General features: G+C 51.1%; 4 protein-coding genes across 10 annotated transcripts in view; 2 read left to right on the plus strand and 2 right to left on the minus strand.

Moving 5' to 3' along the window:
- Positions 1–227: 227 nt before the first annotated feature.
- SCNM1 (sodium channel modifier 1) lies at positions 228–4053 on the minus strand. Of its 2 annotated transcripts, none has more exons than XM_020798211.3 (8): positions 3820–4053; positions 3222–3292; positions 3030–3118; positions 2447–2544; positions 2202–2302; positions 1577–1758; positions 1044–1182; positions 228–519 (listed from the first exon to the last, which is right to left on the minus strand). In XM_020798211.3, the coding sequence occupies exons 1-8, from the start codon at positions 3868–3870 to the stop codon at positions 420–422; spliced, it is 831 nt and encodes a 276-aa protein (XP_020653870.3). In that variant the 5' UTR covers positions 3871–4053; the 3' UTR covers positions 228–419. The 2 variants fall into 2 exon arrangements, with proteins under 2 accessions (XP_020653870.3, XP_072840571.2); XM_072984470.2 differs by having other exon boundaries at positions 3030–3091; positions 3820–4050.
- A 487-nt stretch (positions 4054–4540) lies between these two features.
- Positions 4541–8681, plus strand: LYSMD1 (LysM domain containing 1). The gene is made up of 3 exons (XM_020798314.3): positions 4541–5047; positions 5781–6118; positions 7717–8681. The coding sequence occupies exons 1-3, from the start codon at positions 4868–4870 to the stop codon at positions 7886–7888; spliced, it is 690 nt and encodes a 229-aa protein (XP_020653973.3). The 5' UTR covers positions 4541–4867; the 3' UTR covers positions 7889–8681.
- Positions 8682–9222: 541 nt separating this feature from the next.
- Positions 9223–17856, minus strand: TNFAIP8L2 (TNF alpha induced protein 8 like 2). Of its 5 annotated transcripts, none has more exons than XM_020798307.3 (3): positions 15174–17856; positions 13470–13602; positions 9223–11186 (listed from the first exon to the last, which is right to left on the minus strand). In XM_020798307.3, the coding sequence occupies exon 3, from the start codon at positions 11179–11181 to the stop codon at positions 10621–10623; it is 561 nt and encodes a 186-aa protein (XP_020653966.2). In that variant the 5' UTR covers positions 11182–11186; positions 13470–13602; positions 15174–17856; the 3' UTR covers positions 9223–10620. The 5 variants fall into 5 exon arrangements, with proteins under 5 accessions (XP_020653966.2, XP_078238316.1, XP_072840574.1 ...); XM_078382190.1 differs by lacking the exon at positions 15174–17856 and adding an exon at positions 12881–13084 and having other exon boundaries at positions 13470–14741; XM_072984473.2 differs by lacking the exons at positions 13470–13602; positions 15174–17856 and adding an exon at positions 12567–12633.
- A 1288-nt stretch (positions 17857–19144) lies between these two features.
- SEMA6C (semaphorin 6C) overlaps positions 19145–22052 on the plus strand; it is a 93321-nt gene continuing 90413 nt past the window's right edge. Inside the window, exons 1-2 of one of the 2 annotated variants that reach the window (XM_072984298.2) lie at positions 19145–19270; positions 21069–21191. The gene's annotated coding sequence lies outside the window, so the exon portion shown is untranslated. The remainder of the gene's footprint in view (positions 19271–21068; positions 21192–22052) is intronic. The other variant, XM_072984299.2, reaches the window with a different exon arrangement.

Genomic DNA, 22052 nt, shown 5'->3' on the forward strand with positions numbered 1-22052 from the left:
CCCCTGGTTGACACCAACAGCTGGTGCAAAAGGAATGAAAAAAACACAAAGACTGAAGTCATGAGCTTCACGCAAGCCACCGAAACGGCACGGCCAGAGGCTGCGGTGGCGTCGGCCTCGAAGGGCCAAAGTCCCCGGGCCTCCGACCCAAAACAAACGTGCACATATGACCGTACCCGGCCACCCCCGTGAAGTCTCTCCCCAAAAGAGGAACTGGAACTAGAGTGTTCAAAATAAGGCGCCAGCCTATATTTCCTATTTAATTAATAAAGAATTCCACGCAGATAAGAAAAAAACATTTGCTTTTGGCACGCCCAGCCTCTTGGGCTCCCACCGCCTTGCTTCTAGAGGGTTTCACTTGAGAAGCAGGATAAACTCCTTCCCGTTCTTGCCTCTACATGGATCAAGCAACTGCGTCCTCAAGACGGAATCGGCGCCGGAGGCTCTTCTTCGTCGGAGTCAAATTCCACGTTCTCATCTTTTACCCACCTGCCGAAACCATCCTGGACCCAACCGGAGCTGCCCAAAAACAGAGGAAAAGAAACACCGCTGAGAAAAGGCAGCTTGTTTTCCAGAAACAACAGATTTCATGGAAAGAGGGTTTGCTTCCAAATTACAACAGCAATATGGCAACACTCTTTGCCTGCAGTCCCTGAAGGAAGAGGGCTAGTCGAAGCGAGACGGCTCCTTTCGTAACTTTTTTTCCCTCCAAATGTGTATCTCGTGACCTGCGGAAGGTCCTGGTCATCTCATCCCACTGGGCTAGATCCTGCCTCTCCTCCTAGAAGCTCCAGGGGACACCCATCCCTCGGCTTCCCGTTTCTATGCTCATCACAACCACTTCGCCAGGCAGGGCAGGCAGAGAGATTGGCGGAGAGATACAGACCAGATAAAGGAAATCTAGCGAGTGTGAGGCCTCAGTGAAGGCCACTTTAGAGAGGCTGGGTTTTGTAGTCCAAAAAAAGGTAGCTTTTCCAAGCTCCGACTAGGACCTGGATCTACCGGGTCCCCTTCGACCTCAGGTCGCTGGCCTCCTGCCTTACCTTTTCAGTCTCAAATAGTGTTCTAGGGCTTGACGTTTCTCAGGGTTGAGGTCACTGGACTTGGACTGTTTTTCCCCCGACAAAGGGCCTTTCCCTTTGCGACTTTGCTGTTTCCCAGGAGCGGGTGCTTTCGCGGAATCTGGAAGGAAGAACGAATCAGGACAGAATGAAGCCAAAAAGCAGATGTCATGCAAGGGAATCGGCAAACCCTTGGAGGCCTCCAGGAGAAGGAAAAGGCCTTTTCGACTCAAATACTGTGTGTTTTGGGGTCCAGGAGGTCCAGGGCATGCCGCAGAGCCCATGGGCTGCTCTCCTTCCTTGACCCTGCTCAAAGAGCTATGCCAAGTTTCTCCTTGGTCCTCTGTTTGGAACCCCTTGGCCAACATATCCAAACAGATGGGAGAGAATAATAGTTTAACAATAATAGCTTAACATTGGCTCTAGAAATATTTTGGTTCTAAACAGTGCCAGGGAAGTGGGCTGATGACCCTCCAGGTCCAGCCAGGTAAGTGTCCAAAATAGGGTTTTTTTACCTGCTCTGGTGTCTGTAGATCCAGGCAACTCCCTGCTCGGCGTGGCTTCTACTCCAGCAGGCCCGTCTTCGCTCTTCACTGAGCTGACTGTGCTGAGGGACCTGGGCGGCTTCTCTGCCTCCAAACCTCTGGAGACGTCAGCCACCTTCGAGGTACCAGAACTGAGGTCACCTCCGTTCTCCCTGCACCAAAAAAGTTATTCATACGAGAGCCAGGCACTGTGGTATCAGAGAGACGGATCTTTCCTTTCAATCCCTCTCTGTGTCAGCATTTGAAAAAGTTACTTTTCTGGATGTCAACTCTGAGAATGCCCCGGCCAAAAGGATTCTGGAAGTTGTCATTAAAAAAAAAAATTAAATTGGTAGCCATGCTGCAGCAAAAAAACAACCGATAGTCCTCTGGTATCTTTTTAACACTAAAGAGATTTAAATTGGGCACAAACTTTGCAAGGACTGCAGCCCTTTTCTTCAGATGCCTCTGAAGAGACAGTCTAGTTTGAAAGCAAAAAAAAGTTAATTCTTCTGAACTCCCTTCTACTCTGCTTCCCAGAGGGCAGAGGAGAAAAGGACATCGCTTGGGCTAACTCTCGCGGTCCAAGTGCGTCGTTTTCCGCGAAGCACCTTACCTGTTTCGCCGACAGCAGCTGTTGTAGGGGGCGGCTTTCAGCAGAGCGTTCTGGGCAATCCTCTTGGTATATGCAAGCAAAGGAGCAGGGCCTGGAGCAGCCTGAAGCGGCGAAACACAAGAGGCCTCAATCCAGCGCACAAGTAAGGATGGTTAAAGCAGAGCTTGGAAAGATTGCCGCTAAGGATTTGAACTCCCAGCATCCCCCAGCCAGTATGCCCTGGGGGGGGGCATCAGGAGACCCACCTGCACACCAGATTCTTCCGCCTGTACATAGGCCTGGTGGCGGCGTTTCTGAACTTCGTTCTCGAGCGAACGCTTCTTCCCATAAAATGTCTGCAAACCTATTGCAAAAAAAGAGGGAGAAGCCAGAAGGAGACACAACATTATTCCTGGGGAGCCCTGGAGTCAAAATCTTTGCCTGGCTATGTGCCTGTTAGATAACCAAAATAAAGCAACATTTCTAAGTGTCTCAGTCCTCCTCTATTCTATCCATAAAATGAGGCTATATTGCTTAACGATGATGAAGATCAGGGAAACGGTGGTGCCTGTTAAAATATGACAGATTCAACAACAACATCCTATGTGTCAGAGAAAGACTTGCTAATTTCACCTTCATAGGTTAAAAAAAAAAACATCAACGTATTTGGCCTGATAAAACAAGAGAATCTTAGGGTTAGCTGCGTTTGCTACAGAAGCCGCAAACACAGCTCTCTCCCAATACCACCGGACAACAACAACAATATTAAGGAAAAGTTGTTGTTTTTGCATCTGACAACATGGGTCCTTAGGGAAGCTGAGAGCTCAAGCAGAGCCGCAGCAGACTTACCGACTAGGTGCTTCTTTCCAGATCGGTGGACCGTGAGCATGTCCAGAGTGTCAAAGACCGGCCTATGGAAGCAGACCGCACATGCGTACCTGTAAGGGAGAGGCAGGCGCAAAGGGGTCCCATGAGACCGGGTGGAACCCCCCCCCCCAAGAACAGCAACAGGGATGATATCCCGCCCTCCAAAACCCTCACCTGCCATCTCGGAGCAGTAAGGCTTCATCTTCGGGAATATAGTTGGCTAAAAGGTCTGCGACTCTTCTTTTCTGTCAGGGGAGGAAGAGGGGAGGGTTGGAGCAGCCTTTGCAGGGGTGTGTGTGTGAGATATAAGTATGTGAACAATATTCATGGATTTAAAACCCAAAGTTGGAAAGAGTTTTGCTTTAAACAGATTTTTTTAAAAAAAAGCTGAGAGAGTAAAATGTTCACAAGGCTGAAGTCGGGTCCTTGACTCTAAAGCCAGGCTTATATGCCTTCAGCAACCGCTTGGAGTTGGTGCCTGCAGATCCCCGGGCACTGCCTGCTCGCCCCCGCCCCCAAAACGGCGCGGGTGGCCTGGAGCATGTGCAGAGTGCCCTTGGAGCCGGCGCAGGGGGCAAGGCTCTCCCGCCTGGCTGGGGGATTTGGGGGGTTGTAGTCCCTCAAAAGAGCGTCTCTCAGGCCCCCTATCGCTCCCACTTGAAAAAACGGGGCACGGGAGGGACCCCTGGTGAAGGGGCGGGTTTTTTTGGGGGGGTTCTCCTGAACACCCCCCCCCGGCGCCAGGATCCCCCCCTGCCCTTCCCCGCCTCACCTTGAGCACGTTAAGCAGGCTGGGGTCGTCCCCTTCCCTCTTGAAAGACATGCTCCTCCTCTTCCTTCTGGACTCCCACCCCAAAACGAGACAGGGGAACTCCCCACCACTTTGCCTCCCTCTGCCCCAAGACCCGATTCACAGGGACTACAACTCCTAGAGGGCACCGGGCTTCCACTCTTTTTTCCCCCCTCCCTCTCCGCCCTGTTTGCTGCTTGTTTTTTTTCATGGAGGACTACAACTCCCTCCATGCTTTGCGAAGGACGCTTCCCTGAAGCAGGGAGCAGGATGGGAAATGCAGTTCCCTCCTTCCTTCCGCCCGGCTGGGCTCCTAAAAACGAGGCGCCGTCTCTTTCCCCCCCCCCCCGAATGTGCAGCTCCGAGGCCTCAGGGCGGTGCCTGTAGGAGCGCGGGCCCCCCCATAAATATCGAGGCGCTTTAGGGAGGCCGGGCGGCGCAACCCGACTTGCAGCCTTCGAGGAGGGGAGGAAACTACAACTCCCAGAAGCCTTGGCGTGAAATTCGGGGGGCGGGGCCAGAGCGAGACCGGGGGGGGGTGCGCGCTTTAACTGCCAGTAGTAGAAGAACCGGGCAGGGGGGGCAACGGATAGGTCGGGGAGGGGAGGGTGGGTTATGTAGTTGGTAAATGTAGGTGCGGAAAGGGGAGAGGGAAACAGTATTAGGGAAAGATCATTTCTGGGGGGCGGGGGGTGTCTCTATTTTAATTTCGGGGGGGGGGCAAAGAGAAGGGAAGGTGACCGGGGCGCTTTGTAATGGGATTTCCGGGGACTGGCCGCTGAGCCGTGGGTTCGAGTGAGGCGCATCTGGGCGTGGGTGGAACCTGCAGGGTGAACTCAGGTTTGGGGAGGGGGGGGCTTTGCCATGGGGCCCCCCGGGTGGGAAGCAGTGGGGGCTACCATAGGACCAGCCCCATAAGATCAACCTCCCCCCCGCCTCCCCCGTGGCTTGAGGGGGACTCGACAAGGCCAGACGTTGAGGGTGGGTAGGGAGGGTCCAGATTTGAGTCCTGGGGGCGGGGGGGCTTGTCATGGCCTCTCCTTCCAGGCAGGGCTCCCCTGGTGGGGGTGGGCTGCTTCAGGGGAGTCGGACCCGATCCTACGGCAGCCTGGTGAAGACCGTCAGCTCCCCGGTGCGGGAGAGGCGAGTGGAGCATCGTCTGGAACCCGGGGACACCCTCCAGGGGCTGGCGGTCAAGTATGGGGTCACGGTGAGTCTGGACCTTAAAACGGGTTTATGTCCGAGCGGGATAGTTTTGCAGGACGTTCACAAAGGAGAGGGTAGTTAGCCAGAAGAATATTTGCACACTTTTTAATATCAAGTCTGTAAATTTGTCTGGTTTTATCCCCAACATTTAGGATTCTGATACACTGCCTTTAAAAGCAGAGGTTGTTTTTTCCCCCCTCATTTAAATATAGTGGCTAAAAATTAACTCCAATCTCACTGAAATGCATCCAGACTCAACCAGTCCCGTAGGTTGTGTTATCTCCCTTGACGCTGAGCTGGGTGGGAAAAACCCACTCGAGCATTACTTTTTCTCTGACCTAAATTTCCCGTCACAGACTTTTACTCAGTAACCACAAGTTCTGATATTATGAAAGAGGCCGACAAAAGAATGTCTCTCTCCGGCACCCAAGCATAATTTTATAACCGTGGAGACATAATTTGGAGGCTTAGCAAACATTTATGCTTTCAAAAATAACATTCCAGATCTTATTTTGCTGTATAAATCAGTCTTCCCTAACATGGCCTCTTCACAAGGTCTTGGACAACGACTTCCATCACTCCCAGCTAGCATGCATACAGTGGATGATGGAGATTGTTGCCTAACACTTTAGGAGGGTGACATGACGGAACTTATTTCTTATTATTTTTATTTTAGGAAGTATTGGGGGTGGGAAGAGACACAGCCCCGTTGAGCAACTCTTTTGTTTTCGTTTCAGACTGAGCAGATCAAAAGGGCAAACCGGCTTTATACCAATGACTCCATTTTCCTCAAAAAGCATCTCTACATCCCGGTGCCGTTCGAACCCAGAGGGCTCTCTAATGGGTTAAACCTCGATGAGGATGAGGAAGAGGAACAGAAGAAGAAGATAGACGATGAGGCCGGAGCTGATCCACAGGAAGCCACCACAAAACAGAAGCACCCTCGTAAGAACGGGGCCTCGGGCGCTGCCCCAAAACACGATCTCTCGGCGATGGATTTCCTCTTCAAGCTGGACTCTGAGATCCGCCGGTCGAAGCAGGCAGCTGCCAAGAAGCTGCGCGAGGGGGAGAGCCCGTGAGTTTCTCCTGAGTCTCCTTTTGCCCGGGGGTCACTGCCGGGGTCCCCTCACTTCGGAGGGGTTGGATCGGGTCATGCCGCAAGCCAAGAGCAAGTAGTGTGATTGGAAAGCTGCTCATGGAGTCTTGTATTTAGGCGACTCGGGGCTAGTGAGTCAAGCTGTATTGTGGGAGAAAGTAATATATGAGTACCATGCTTTTTTGTGGAGGTATATTTTAGGGTTTTTCCTGCTTGCGTATCATGCTAGGGATGGAAAAAGTTCAGAAGCTTTTAGATTATTCTTCCAGCTTGAGTTACTGACCTAAGACATTACAGGGAGGAGCTTGTTGCTGAATTCTGCAGCCATCAGGGTGTACTTGTCAAGAACAGTACATTTATATTTCCTTATGTGTGGCCTTGAGTTCTTCCATATGTTAATGGATTTCAGTGCAAAGGCAGCCTGCACATGCCTTCATCTTTTCACAAAGTAAGGGCAGTTGCAAGCGTCTTAAGGTCTGAAACAACAGCCTTCTGAACAATAGATTCACCCGAAGCCCTGGGCCCGTTAACACTTAGATTTCTTTAATTAGTTAATACAGGTCTTCATTCATTGCAGAGTAACGCAATTTGAGCGGCATGCCGGAAACTTAACAGGATTGATTTACATTGCGGGAGGGGTTGCCCCATCCGGGCGCAGCTGCAAAGAAGGCCCTGCCCTCTGGGAGTGGCGGGACGCACAGGATGGGGCCCCCACGGAGGCTTCCGGTTGGAGGGAGGCTCCTGTAGGCAGAGGCAGTGTTTCTGATTTGCTTTTGGTCTGTGCAGCTTGGCTGTTCTGCCAAAACTTTGTTCCTTTTTTAAAATTACAGTATTTTTGCTTGCAATGTGTGTGGGGGGGGGATTGGGGGAGGCGTCCTTCTCTGTGTCTGTGTTTGCTGCAGACCATGATCTTTCCTGGCAGGTGGTGGGAAGGCCCAGGGGAGCCAGTCTGTTCCCTTTCTTCACGGGATGCGCAGGTGGTGGAGTGGGCGTGCTTCTCAACCCCCCTGCCACCACCACCACCCCCGGTGCTTTTGACACCTCTTGTCAAAAACACTGGTTCACGTGCTGTTGCGCATCTCATGCCAGGGGCTGTTTGGCAGAACCTGCCGCATCTTCCTTAGGCTGCCTCCGTTGTGTTGGAGAGAGGCAGCCTGGTGTAGTGGTCAGAGGATGGGACGGATCTGGGTTCAAGGGCCCACAGAGTAAAGCAGGCTGAAGCCAGAGGGACACCGAGTGCGAGACCATCCGGAGATCTGCCTGTATCCCACACACTATAATTATTATTATTCAGAGGCAGGCCCAGCCTCAAGACATGGAGACTCCCTGCATGTTTGGGGGGGGTGGCCTGTGGGGGGAGATGGACTACGACACCCTGCACGCTGTCTTTCCCAGGCTGTGGCTGACCCTATTTGGAAAGAGGAAATGGGGCTTTGTGGCGCCTCGGTCTGCCTAGCGGTCTTCTCTTACGAGGGAGGGACATGTTCCCAGATCCTCCCGAGCAGCAATCACAGCTGGAGCCTGACTTCTCTTCTTCCTTTCTCCCCCCCCCCCCCGGTTTCTTCTTCTTCTTCTAGGGCTTCTGGGCATGATCCGGGGTCCGGCGGTCCATCCGATGCCTCTTCTTCCTATCAGAACGAGCCTTTGCCACGCGGCCAGCAGCACGCCATCCTCGGCCCAGTGCCGCTCACCAAAATTGCCCGGGCCGACACCCTTCGGGATCAAGAGGACGAGATCTTTAAGCTCTGAGAGCCCCCTCCCCCCGCCTGCCTCCCACCCTCCATCCTGGCGACCCCCCTGAGACTCCGGGGCCAAGGCGGGCGGGTGTGCCCTACAGCCCGGCCCCTTTGGCCTTCCCCCCCCCCGCTGCGCTTTCCTTCCTGCAGAGGGAACCGTCCCTTTGCCAAAAGCCTGAGGGTTCGAAGGTCCTTCCGGAAGGAGGCGCTGAGGATGTCCTCCGGGGACGCGCCGGCGGCCAGCAGGGAAAGGCGGAGGAGGTCTCCAGCGGAGCGCCACAACTGTGTCGTCCATCTTTTTCCTGTCCCTGAGATGTGAATGGACTCTTTCTATCTGCTTGTGTGCACACGCGCGTGTGGGGCTTGGGAGATTCTTTGTCCCATGGTGTGTGTGTGGGTTTTTTTGCAGGGGGGGGCGGCGTCACCCTTCCTTTGCCCTGGATCTTTCTATTTATTGCCTCCAGTGCTGTCTCTCCTCTGTCGTCCTCCTTGGTCCTCAAAATGGGAAAAGAAATGAGAGTCACTCGCGTGTCCTGCGCGGAGTCTGTCCTGATGTTCACCTGGAGTCGCCCGGGGCGATCACAACGGTTGGTGGGAGGGGAGCCCCGCGTGCCTCCTTGGACCCCCCCCCCCGAAGGGGCAGAATGAATGAATGAATGAACTGCTCCGATCTGACCCTCCGGCCTCAAGGTTTTGTGTCTTTCCTGTTTCGATGTTGTCATGGGTCTCCCACCCACCCCCCACCCCCCCGTGACGCTTGTAACTACCTACCCCTGGGATTAAAACAGCCAGCTAATGTTCGTTGACATCGTTTTGCTCTGGTGTTGTTGTTGTTGTTTTTGAAACACGTCTCCCTCTTCCTTGCCTGTGGGAGCCTCCCTTGTGTGGATAGGAACCAGGCCATGATTCAATGACTCTGCGGAGTTTTCAGGCCGTTTTACAAAAGCTAATGAGATATTATTATACAGCTTTTTTTCCCCTTCTACTTTTTTAAAGAAAGAACAGCCATTGTTTATCTTTCTGAGTCAATACTGTTTTGTTTTGTTTTTAACGGTGAGACCACAAACCTAGGAGGGGATGATGGGAATTGTATTCTGACACATCCAGAGGCTGCTGGGCCATGGCAGGGGTTGGCCTGGGGAGCGATGTCCTCTCAGATCTTGCTGGAAGAACAACTCCCAGCAGACTCAGTGGAAGGGATGCTGTTCGGCCCCGGGAGTCTGGTGAGTTCTGGGGGGGGGGGGGCGGCGGCACATAGTCAAGGATCGGAGGAGTTGAACCCAGAGCCGAGAGTGGTTCGGAGCAGCCCCCCCCCCGCCGAGGATTGAAAGGAAGCAGAGCCCTGGCTTTTCAAAAAGGCCGAGTGTAAAAGTTTTATTTCCACATTTTCATTCCCTGAGTCAAAAGGGGCAAAGGAGGAAACATGACCCAGAAAATTCCCTGAGAATATTAGCAAGTGCCCCCCCCCCAAAATGGCAAAGAAGCAAAGAAACCCTGGGGCAGATCCCCTGTGGGGTGAGGGTGGGGGGGGGAGAAGCCCTCCAGTTGCTTAACCTGCCCCCTTTTTTTGGCAATGTGGGGCTCTGCTTTTGAACAACAGATGAGGCTACCCTACGGATTCTCAGGATGGGAGAAACCCTCAACTCTCAGGAACCCTAGAGCTGAGTCCGGCCCTCATGGAAGTTCCCCTCCAACCTCCGTGGGGTTCGCCCCCCCAGCAGTCTCCCCCCCCACCCTCTAATTTGACATTTTCCTAGCTTTTGCCCTTTCTTTTTGAATGATTACTTTGGAAGGCCAAAATGCCTTCAGTTAGGTCCCCAAGAGTGACAGCCATAAAGTAAAAATATGCTGGCATTTTAAAGTTAAACATATGCTCCCTCGTCCATTGGCCCTTTCTGTCGCTGGAATAAGGCCCCCAGCCCTTAGTGTGTAGTCTCCTAGCAGCCAGAGACCGTCCTCAGCTACCATGTCCAGAGCAAAGCTGCTGCAAAAGGGGTTTTCAGCTTCAGTTACAGAAACAGGAGCAAGGCTAAATCCTAGCTAAATCGGGGTTTCTTCATCCACTTCCCCTCAAAAAGCAGAACAGAATAACCTGTAAGTTCATCTTTAAAAAAAAAAATCCCACTTGATCTGTCTTTCAAAGAATCGTTTCTATGGCTTGTGGCAGGAAATTCACAGCAGAAAGTAGAGTTTATCAGAAAACAATATTCAAGTGTATGTATATTTTCTTCCCCACTTCTCTCCCCCCGCCCCCCGGTAATAGGCCAGGAAAGTTTAGCAAGGAATAAGGCAAATGTATCTCACCGGAGAAACTGAGAAGTTCTGTCTCTACCCCACCCCCATTCTATAGAAAAGTGTTCGTTCCTCCACTCACAAAAAAAGTCAAGTTTCTAGTCCTTATGAGCTGCCATATGAAGCTGCTAAGTTTAGAAATTATGAGGATGGGTTTGATGGGAGAGCGTTCTAGTGGCCAGAGGGGTGTCTCTGTTGGAGCCATGCCCTGTCCTCCAAATGCGGTGGCCGCTGTGGGCCCCACGGAGTGAACCACTCTGGCCGTGGAGGCGAAGAGGAGTCGCCCGTCAGCTAGACCACAGGATACGCCACCGGTCGCGTTGATGGTTCCCGAAGCCGATGAAACGCTTTACGGCTTCCAGGTTCGTGGGGTCTGTGAGATGTCTCGCGTTTTGTCTTTGCCCTCCGGCCTCCGGCTTGCCCTCGCCCTTTCTCCGCCGCCTCCGGACGCCTTCATAGCTTCCCCTCGTCAATGAGACGGTTCATCCCGTCGCAGATCTTCTTCAGGCGTGGCTGGTAGGGGCCCCCGGGAGCGTAGAGGCAGGCCAGGAACTCGGTGTCAGCGAAGTGGTCGAAGACGTGCCGGATCCGACCGTGGGACTTGGGCGTCAGGTGTTTCTCCACCAGCTTCAGCAGCAGGTCCCGGCACTCCTGGAGGATTTCGGCCAGGACGGCCTTTTCGAAGGTGAAGTCCACCTCGTGGAAGCTGATGGCCGTCATGGCTCCCTGGTGGAGCTTCTGCTTGAACTCCTCGGCCCAGTTCAGCTCCGCCTCGCTGAAGCAGCTGTTGCGGTAGAGGACGGAGATCTTGACGGCCACCTTGATGAGGTTCTTGATGACCTTCTGGGACTCGGCCCGGTTCTGGGTGTACTCCTTGGAGATCCGGTAGAGCTCGTCCAAGATCTCACTGCTGGTGTCGTCGATGAACATGTTCGCCATGGACTTGCTGGCCATCCGGCTGAGGATCTTCTTCTCGGCTTGCAGGGCCAGGTTGCGGGAGCTGAACGTCTCCATCTTGGCTAGAGAGAGAGAGAGAGAGAATGACTTACTTTGTTGATCTGAGATCCAGCAGCTGATCAAAACTAGAGTAGACACATTAAATAATGCTGAGCGTTAAGGCCGTAGGCCTTGGTGTAAATCCCATCGATTCAACATATCCGCTCTAGTTGTGACTAGCAACTGGGCTTGGCCCATGGACTACAAGCCTCGGAAGCCCAGTGGCCAAGCTAGCTGGGTGTTTCTGGGAGTTGTTGTCAAAAGAAACCAATAAGCAAACACACACCTCTGGATTTAGGAAGCCCTCCGGATGCCTTCCAGTAAAATACTAGCCTTAGGTCAGTGGCTTAAACATCTGGCTGTGGAGCCAGAGGTTGGGAGTTTGATTCCTCACCCCACCCCACGGGGCCTCCTGGGAGAAGAGCCAGCCTGGGTGGCCTTGGGCCAGCTGTACAATCCCAGGGGACACTCTCCCCCCCCCCCAAAAAAAGAGAGAAGGGAACAGGAAAGCCACTTCTGAGTGTTCTCTGCCTGGATAACCCTGACTTGACGACACAGCATGACTGCTGTTCTTAAAAGCATCCCCGAAACAGCAAATTGCTTTAAAAGCCAAACAGAACAGCCAAAACAAAGCATACAAAAAAGTTAAACTTGAAAGACCTGTAACAATCTACTCCGTTTCTGCTTCTTGATTCCCTGTTCTCTCTCTCTCTTTTGAATTCCTCTTTCAGAAGAGGTTTCGAATCCTGTTCAAAGCGTTTGGACAGACCAGATGTGGACAGAGAGAGAGAGAGAAAGGAAGTGAAGAAGAAAACCTGCAAGGAGATTTTGAAGCCTGGCTTTCCACGAGGCTGGAGAGCATTGTTAAAGTCAACGCGCTTCCTTCCCGTGTTGTGTGTGTGTGTGTGTGTGTGTGTGTCTCACCCGCCTGCCACCTCCACAGATGTGCCCCAGGGTTTCCTGTTTTCATCCTTTTCTCATCCCACGACTGCCCTCCTTTCTTCCTGAAGACGGTTGCGGCAAGTACTACTTCAAGGCAAGGCGGGAGAGGGGGAAACACCTCCGGTCCTGATCCCCGGCGGTGCCTCGCTGCCCTCCACCATCAACCGTTTCGGCTTCAGAGAGATCATACAATGGAAGGTTCAAGAGGCTCCCTTTAAATCCCAGGGAAAGGAAGAACTTTGCTAACTGTCCAGATCCTTGAAGCACCTTTCAGAGTTAGAGCAGGAAACTCTGGGTGAACAAGGAAACAAAGGCCGTCAAAATCTGCAAACTCCAGTTCCTTCAGTAGAGAGGGTGGGAAACGTTCTGGCACTACAACTCCCATGAGCCAGTTTGGCTGAGCCTGATGGGACCGAGAGCCCCCTCTTCTTATAACTGGAGTTTACTGGTCAAAGTCCCACCTTCTAGTCTAGTCCAGGGCAACCGAAGGCCAGCTCGCTCCCTTTCCCATCGCCTACGCGATGATGGCCAAGCATCCCCTCTCGGTCCTGCTCTCCTCGGTTTCCGTGCAGGTCAATAAGCCGCCCGCTGGGATGGCGTGGTTCAAAGCGTGCCCGCCGTGCCGGGAAAAGCATCCCCACCAGACCAGCCTCAGCGACCAGCTGCCACCCCTTTGCAGGCGTCCCAGAATCCTCTGGTTCAGGGGATTATGGGTAGGCGCTCTGAACGTCCAGCCAGGGCTATCTCTCCTCCTCCTCCCGTACCTGGAACTGACCTGGAATGTTGTGATCTGGTGCCTGCCCTCAGAAACCGCAGCTCCAAGGGTCCTGTTTCACACCTCTTGTTTGAAAAACCCAGGCAGACAAGGAAACGGGAGGATTTGCGCGGTAGATCCGGGTGCGAGGGTTTAAGAGCGGCTCTCCAGCAAACAAGTGAGTCACACGTTGTATATCCTGTGTCTTTTAATAATTGCTGGGTTCTGAGAGGGAGGATGTTAATTAGTTAGCTTGCAAGCTGGAGGTTTTTTTTTTTTTATTTCCCCTTATATATTTTTTTTAATTGGCTTCCTGGCCTGCCGCCAGATTCCTTAGGGAAGGACAAGCGATGTGTGTGTGTGTGTGTCTTAATTTAAGCGGGGGAAGAAGCGAAAGACAGGAAAAAACAGAGACAAAAAAAGCAGGTGGGGTGGAGGAGCAAGGAGGCAGGCCTCAGAGATCCATGGCCACTCCGTCGAAAAAAGAGGGCCTCCATTTCTAGAAAGGTTTACGGGCTGAGCAATACGCACAGTGGCCAAAGTGACATGGATTTTGAGATGCTGTTATTGTTCTTTCTGCAGTTCAGCCACCCCCTGCAAGGCTTCTCACCTCCCGTTCAGCGTGGACAGTCAAGCGGCTGCTCCTGGTGAACAACGGCCTGAGAACTTCGGGGCTTGAGAGGCTTCTTTCTCTTCCCACCACACACGGGATCGGTAGCCTTCAAAGCAAGGAGGACTGTTGCCTGTAAAGGAAGACACACGGGCACCGTAAGGCAGATCTTTACAAGGCGTTGCTTCTTGGTGGCTTGGCTTCACCGTCTTTCATTCTCATCTCAAGAGGCCTCCCCGGCCTGGAGACCGAACCCACAAGCACGGGTTCAACGGGCGTTTAGGGCTGCACCCTGGAAGCACCCTCTCTGCTCGGCGCCAGGCGCTGCGCGGTGCGTGGCCGAGAGCCGTGGCAGAATCATGCCACGCAAGGGTCTCTCTCCCTCTCGGCCGGCACCAGTTCCTCTTTCTTCAGGTTCTCCAATTCGCCCTGGCCACGTCGGCGGGCGGGGGGGGGAGATGACATTCGGGCCAAAGGACAGCTTGCAGCACAAGGGGGGGGGGAACAAGAAGAAGGAACTTTTGAGGGGGCTTGGGTGCTTTCCAGTGTGGGCCTCTTGCTCCTCCGTCCACACGCAAACGCTCACAGATAATTTTGGAGAGCCAAAACAGAACAGCAGAAGATGCTGTGTGTGTCTTTTTTTTTGCAGACTTCCGGCGTCTCAGGCCAAAGGAGAAGTTGAAAAAAACAGCTAATGGGGAAATTTGACAGGCGGTGTGTGTGTGTGTGAAATCACACACACACACACACAAACACATGCACGCGCGTACACACACAACACGGGGGGAGCAGGGAGAGGATCTGCCCTGTGCAGGAGATTCAGGACAGGTGCAAAAGGCGCACCCACGACTTCCGCGGCCCAGAGTGACGTGTCCGAGTGGCCGGCCCGGCTTTCCAGCCACGGCGTGGTTCCCACGGACAACAGGTGCCTAAAGGGGCCCTTTCCAGTCACAAACACTTTGAGCTCTCTCTGGCCAGGAGGACAGGGTCATGCTCTCTGCATATGCCCAGAGGCGCTGCGGTTTGACGCTTACTGCGTGCAGCTCTCAGCCTCCACCTGAAAAGCAGAGCTTCTGGGAAGGAAGACCCAACCCTGTTTCCCCCGATCCTTCCTTGCATGCACACACTCTGTCAATACCATTTACCGCTCCGGTGAGTCAACCTTGGGTGGCTTGTCGCAACTCGTTGGGGAGAAAATGATTTTTTTTTCAAAAAAATGTCCCACCCGAAGGGAAAGAGCGCTTGGTTCCCCAGAGCAGCCTGGCCTCCGTCTCCCTGGCCCGGCTCGATCCAGCGCCACCCCTGAAGTGTCGGTCACTTACCCAGGCCTCCCAGGTTGGGTGGCTCAGGCCCGTGTCTCCCAGAGACCTCTTGGGGGCCTTGGGGGGAGAGAGAAAGGAGCCACAGCTGGCAGGGAAGAGAAGCAGCAGCGAGAGGGTTGCCCGACCCAAGACTTCCTCGAGGGAGCCGGCGGGCGGCCCGCCCCTTCGGCTGACTTCAGAGTCTCCCTTTCCTTCTTCACAGACCCAACGAGCGAGCAGCTGCCTGGCTACAGACGGACACCCAACGACAGAGAGAGGATGGAGAGGCCAGTGGCCGGGACCGGGACGGTCTGCCTGTTTCAGAGCCGAGGCAGCAACCTCTCGGTTCACGCCTCTGCCCTGCGGGGTGTTTTTTTCCCCCCTCCCTCTCCCCCTCAAATACCTTTTTTCTTGCTCAAGTGGACGGTTCAGTTTTGGACGAGACCAGACAAGGTTTGGCTCCATGCATTTCTGCCTCTCTCTCTTTTGCCTCACCCACGCCCACGGTGACGTGGCCTGGCGTGCCCCAGTGTGCGGACGCCGTCTCCTTCGGGCCGAGGCGTCACAGGTTAGCTCCTCGTGAGTGGAGAAGTGGCTGGAGGTGGCTCACATCTGCTCAGGGCCACATCTGTCTCACCTGCACATTCCTCCTCTCTCTGAATGTTGACACCCAGGACCAAAGCCCCATTTGCCTGACTCTTAAGTGACAAGTTCATCCAGAGTGCATTTTTTACTTTTATTTCCCCATACGTTTTTGTTGTTGCTCCTGCGATCAACCACTGCCCCTCACTTTTTTTGGTTCCCTTTTCCCATTTTTATCATCATGACAACCCTGTGAGGAAGGCCAGGCCCTCAGACTGGGTGGGTGACTGCCTCCCGGCCACCCTGCAGGTTTTCATGGCTTTCCAGTAGCGGCAGAGTGGGGCATCTCGCCCCTCCACCACCGCAAGGACTGGGCAGAGCGAAGCCCTCCAGCGGCTGGACTGCAACGCCCATCCACCCTGACCCAACAAACAGCCCATGGGAGTTGTAGTGCATCACCCCTTGCAAACGCTGCAAGAATTGTCAGCCAGAACACCTGCTTTATCTTTCAGATTAGGGCTGAGTGCCTTTGTTTCTCCATCTTCTGCTGCTGCTGCTGCTGACTCTTCTTCTTATTTTAAACCCAGTGAAAAGTGAAATGGTCCATAACAATCGAGTAAAAGTGGGCCACTGAACCCTGAGAAAGTTTGTGGGGACTTTCTGAAGTTGGGGGGGGCAAGGGGAAAACCCCAGCCCCACAAAGTCGAATTTGGCTCTCAAATCACTGGTCTTTTCAATGGGTGCTTCCCAGCAGCTTTGGCTGCTGATTTTGTCATTGTCGTTGGGGGCGGTTTATTGAAAAAAATAATTTTTTTCCCCCCTGAAACTGCAGGGGGAAACTCGAGAGAGGAAGAGCCGATCAAAGCCACAGCAGCCCGAGAGGAAGCGAAGAGGAAGCCGCAAGCCGGGGTGGGGGGCAGATAAGTCAACACTTGGGTTGTATAGGAGCCTCTGTGCAAGCGTGATGATGGTTTGTAATTGGTTAACTTTGCTTTCTCTCACTTGGAATGAGTGGTAACTCCAAACATGCTCAGATCTGGCCTAGGAGGTACGATTTTTGTTTTGCTAGACCTCTCTTTTGCAGCTGGTTAGGAAAAAAAAAAAAGAAAGCCCAAGGAGGTTAAGAAAGCAGTGAACGTGTTTTGCTGGTATTCTGTGCCACCAAGTTGCCTCCAACTGACGGTGATCCCACAAATCGGCGATCTCCAAAACGTCTTGTCCTCAACTCTTGCAAATTCAAGCCTGAGGCTTCCATTAAGGGAATCGATCCACCTTGGATGGGGACCCCCTCTTTCCCTGCTGCCTTCAGAACTTCCTAGCATTATTGTCTCTTCCGGAGAGTCTGATGACTGCAAGCTTTCCGAGGGCAAAGACCTAATGTATTATTCCTTACACACGGATAGGGAAAAACTATTCTCTATCGGATCCCTGTTTTCCCACATCTCGTGGCTGGAGAAAGTGGATTAGGAGATTCTGCACTAAAGCCAGGTTAAGAAGTCGTTGTGAGTTGTCGGCTTTATCAGCAATGGCAAACTTTGGCTAAGATAACCTAGAGGTTACTTCCTCCCTCCCTCGCTGGCTATCTTTTTTTGGTTCTAATTTTCTTACAGTATGCACCAGGCTCAGACAAATAACTGTTTTGGACTACAGTTCCCATAATGCCCTGCATTCTGAGAGTCCCCAAAGAGTAAGTGTAATTAAACTTTTTAACTGTTCATGAACTGATGGTTACAGTTACTTTTGAGGAAGTCAGTGGTGGGCATTGCTTATCTTCCGCCCCAACACACACACACACGCACTGCAAAAAAAGAAGGGGGGGAAAAACGGGTGGGTTAGCCTAACAACCTGCAAACGAAGCCCAGCATCCTGCTTCCGGTGGTGGTAGCCAGGCAGACATAATTATTTATTGGCAAATAAAGACAGAATTAATTAACCAGTTGTTATGGAACATGAGATACAAGGGAACAATTGGGTCTTGTTCTTTTTTGGTGGGTTTTTCCGACGTGGCAACTGGTGGGCCCTTGTGGGAACGAAAGGTGGGATTGGGTAGACGTTGCATCTGATCCAGCTTTAGACCCTTCTTTCAGAATAAACCCTGCTTATTATGAAATACAACCTGCTCATTTATTTATTTATTTATTTATTTATTTATTTATTTATTTATTCATTCATTCATTCATTCATTCATTCATTTATTTATTTATTTATTTATTTATTTATTTATTTATTTATTTATACCCCGCCCATCTAGACCGAAGCCTACTCATCTTTTAAGGCACCCCAAGTTTCGTTGTTTACCTTTCACAGGTGTGGTTTACATGCTTCAGTTTTCTAAAACCACCCCTCAGTGCAGAATGACATTCATGGCCTCGGATTTTGGTCAAGAAACCTGGACCAAAACTTCCAGAATCCCCTTCAAGGATAGGAGGCGGTGCACCCAAAAACTGTCCACTTCTTAACAGATCTGAATTTAAGGACAGGTTCCTTGTCGTGAATCTGTGAGGCCCCCCACTCTCTCTGTTGGTAAATCTAGGCCAGCTCTGGAAAGACCGGCTCTCTCCTTTTGGGTTTTATGGCATGCAACCATCTGGCTTTGTCAGGAGAGTTTAGTTGCTTTCATGGGATGCGGAGGGTGGCCAATGAGGTGACGAATTGAGACCTGCCAAGACAAGCCTTCCATTGATCGTCTCTGCTGGAGTTGCCGCAGGGGAACAAAAGCAGGCTGGGAGACCCAAACGGCCAGTGGGTTCGGACAGATGTGGAAGCCAGACCGTCAGGACACGGTGAGTTTCTGTGCACTCCGAACAGAGCCCAGCTAACAAGAAACCTAATTCCCTGCAGCAGGTTTATTTTTGATTTAGTGGCATTAAATTCAATTAAGTTTAAAATTCATCAGACGAAGACTAACCGAAGATGCCACAAGACTCTGATGAACATGGCTAGCTCTTTGGAGGCTGGGCTTTCCCCCCCTCTTCATGCACCCCCTTAAGGATCAGAGCTCAAAGCCCTGAAATGTAGCAGTTACCCAATTTAGAAATAAATAAAATAGGGGAACAAATATTGCAGGCTGATTTGGACTGATTTCCAAAGGTAACCTGGCCCGAATCGAGCAGAGGAAAGCCTTTGCTCCTTCCTGCGGTGTGTTATTGAACTGCACAGGAGAAGGCATGCATGTTTTTTCCTTCCATCGTCTGGACCCATTTATTTATTCAGGTTCTCCTTGCGCCTTCCCAGAACCAGTTTTGGTATCAGTTCTTGCCCTGGTCCACTTTTGCAACATCCTGTGACACCCTAAGCAGCCCGCCCTTCTGAGGTGTCAGGGAATGCAAAACTGCTGGCCCAACCACACAAAAGTTTGCATGGCTCCGTGTTTGTCTTTGTTTTTTTCCAAAGATATTTTTGGCAAGTAATTCCAGAAGTCTTTGGAAAGGCGCATAACCCCGCGGAGCCACTAGAGGGCACCATAGACCAGGCTTCGGCGACCTCCCTCCTTTCGCGTCGCGTGCGCCCGTGCGCACGCGCTGTAGCCGCAAGGGCCGATGGGATTTGCAGTCCCAACAGCTTGAGGGAGTGCCCTGCGCGCCCCACCATTTTTGAGGGGCACCTGCAGACTCGCTCTTTGTCTCAGGAATTAGGTAGGCAATAGAGCCCCCCCCCCAAAAAAAACCAGTGTCCATTTCAAAACATAGCAGAGCTGCTGGGGCTGGGGCACCGCCTCCCTTTTGGTCTCCCAAAGTAACGGTAACGAGGAGGAACGCAAGTAACGTTCCAGACTCTCCTCGAGGCAGGGAGGGCAGAAGGCGCTGACAGAGAAAGGAAATCCTCTTCGTCCCCCCCCCTCCAACCGTCCCCTCAGAAAAGGGACTGGGCTACCCTGAAGGGCTGGTTTGTGTTTCTTCAGGGCTGTGGCTCTTTATGGTAAGATAGATAAATAAATAAATAAATAAATTGCAGGGATAAAAGGATGGGAAAAAAAGATGCCCTTCAAGGGCATCATCCCACAGACGGATTTAGCAACCAGGTAACCTTTGTCACCTCAATTTTAGCTTGTTTTTAGTTGTCGCTCTGCAGTTTTTTTCTTTATGGGTTTCATTTATTATCGATTGCACTTGTCTCTAGGATGGGGAGGACGGGGTTTTATTTATTGTATTTATTTAAAAGTGTTTACCCCATCTTTCTCCTTCAAAAAGGACCCAAGGCAGTTTACCTCATTAAAAGGTAATATTTAGAGCTAAAAACTTAAAAAGATAATATTTAAAGCTAAAAAGAGTAAGCGTGCAAATACTGAAAAGGCACAAGCAAGTCCCACACTAAAAGAGGGTAAACAAAAGCCACACCAAAAACACATTCAATGCAGTAAGAAGCACCTTTAATTCATTTTTAAATACTGTACAGTAAACCCCACTCAGGCAACCATTCCACTCAGGGAAAGCTTGCCTGTAAAGAAAGGTATTTGTTTTCGTTCCCTTACTAGGTATACCGCCCGGAGTGATGTTTTTCACTAATTGGATGGGATCGAAATTTAATAAATAAGCAAATTCTGAAATGCCATGCAAAAGAGGCGTCGTGTGGCTGTTTGGTGCATCCTGCCATGTAGGAGAGAAATGGACAGTCTCAATGCAATCCCCTGGAAAACAACTTCCAGAACATTCTGCATGAATGGCCCCTAAAACCACTTATTTCTTTATCCATTTAATGTTGTTTCTATTCCACCTTTTCCCCCACAGAGGACTTATAACAGCTCCTGATCAATTAATAATACATAGCAATCAATATAAGATAGTTTCCAACATTTTACCTGCTTTAATTACTCAATTAATTTAAATTGATTTTATAGTTTAATTGTTTTTAATGTGTATCTCACAATGTTTTTAATACTGAGAGCTGCTTCGGGTTCCCTTCTCGGGAGAAAAGCAGCCTATAAATGAGACAAATAAATAAACAAATAATATTATAAAAGCACTTACAGAAACAATACTAAAAAGACAATTAATCATATTACAATATTAAAACCACCATTAAAAACAATTTCAAAAGCATTTTAAAAATTCAATTTCAGTTCAATAGATACAAGATTCCTTTTAGGTTTTTCAGGCTGTTTATATATATAGTAATCAATATAAGATAGATAGATATAAACAGCCTGAAAAACCGAAAGGGAAGGTCTTGGTGTGAGGGTGAAAGGGACAAGAGGGAGGAGGCCAAGCTGACTTCTGGAGGGAAGGCATCCCATAACCTGGGAGCCACCACAGAAAGGGCCCTCTGTTTAAATTTGTGAAGTAATGGGGAATAGACGCTGTTCCAGGAGCATTGTGGAAAGTTTCCCATGGCCCTGCTCCCTCTTGTCCTCCCACCATCAGACTAAAACCTCCCTTCTCAGTCAGGCTTTAAGTGTTTTTTTTTTCTTTTTCATATGTTTTAAAAGCAACAACGTGTCTGCTGAATTTAGAGATTTTAAACATGCTTTTAAAATGGTTTTTACGGGTGGTTTTAATATTGTTCTTATATTGTAATATAAGCTTTTGCAGTCCCAGGCAGGCAGGATGCACAGCTGGATGGAAATTGGGTACACCGGTTGCCCCCCATCCTCCCACCTTTTGCCCTCTTGCTGCCTGGATGGTCCCCTGGGAGCAAAAATTCACTCTCCACTTTCCCACCTTCCTGATTTGCTCCCTCCACCTTCTTAAGCTCAGCCAGCTCTTGTTCTTCTCCTTAGGGAAGGAGCCGGATTCTGTTTGGGCAGCCAGCCTCAACAGGAGAAGCCTGCACAAGCTGAGGTGGCTGATGAAAGATGGCTCCCAGATGAGGCTCATGCGAGGAGACAAGATGGAGACAAGAGGTGTGTATGTCTCTGTGTGTCTGTTTAAGGTGCCCTTATTTGTCAGTCAAGAAAATGGGTATAGCAGAAAAGTAGTCTGCTTGCATCTACGCCGGACAGGATTGACCCACCATACCTCACTGTTGACTCATGGGGGGATGGTGTTGTTGTTTAGCCATTAAGTCGTGTCTGAATCTTTGTGACCCCATGGACCAGAGCATGCCAGGCCCTCCTGTCTTCCACTGCCTCCCGGAGTTGGGTCAAATTCATGTTGGTCGCTTCGGTGACCCTCTCCATCCATCTTGTCCTCTGTCGTCCCCTTCTCCTCTTGCCCTCACACTTTCCCAACATCAGGGTCTTTTCCAGGGAGTCTTTTCTTCTCATGAAATGACCAAAGTACTGGAGCCTCAGTTTCAGGATCTGTCCTTCCAGTGAGCACTCTGGTTTAATTTCCTTCAAAATGGATAGGTTTGTTCTCTTTGCAGTCCAGGGGACTCTCAAGAGTCTCCTCCAGCACCACAATTCCAAAGCATCAATTCTTCGGCGGTTGGCCTTCTTGATGGTCCAGCTCTCACTTCCATACATCACTACTGGAAAAACCATAGCTTTGACTATGCCGACCTTTGTCAGCAAGGTGATGTCTCTGCTTTTTAAGATGCTGTCGAGGTGGGGGGATACAGACCCATAATACCTGCAGTTACCCATCCCTGTACACTGCATTTTGATTGGTATCTGGTGCCTTCACCCCCATTGGCAAGAAAGAGGACAGGAAGAAAGAGAGGTCTGTGACTTTTTTCTCTTTTTTGGGGAAACTTTAATTTCCAGCTGATTTGCATTTTAATAAATGTGTTTCTTCTCACTCTCTCCCCCTCTTTCCCCCCT

This window comes from Pogona vitticeps, chromosome 15 (genome assembly GCF_051106095.1).
Source record: "Pogona vitticeps strain Pit_001003342236 chromosome 15, PviZW2.1, whole genome shotgun sequence".
Taxonomy (NCBI): domain Eukaryota; kingdom Metazoa; phylum Chordata; class Lepidosauria; order Squamata; family Agamidae; genus Pogona; species Pogona vitticeps.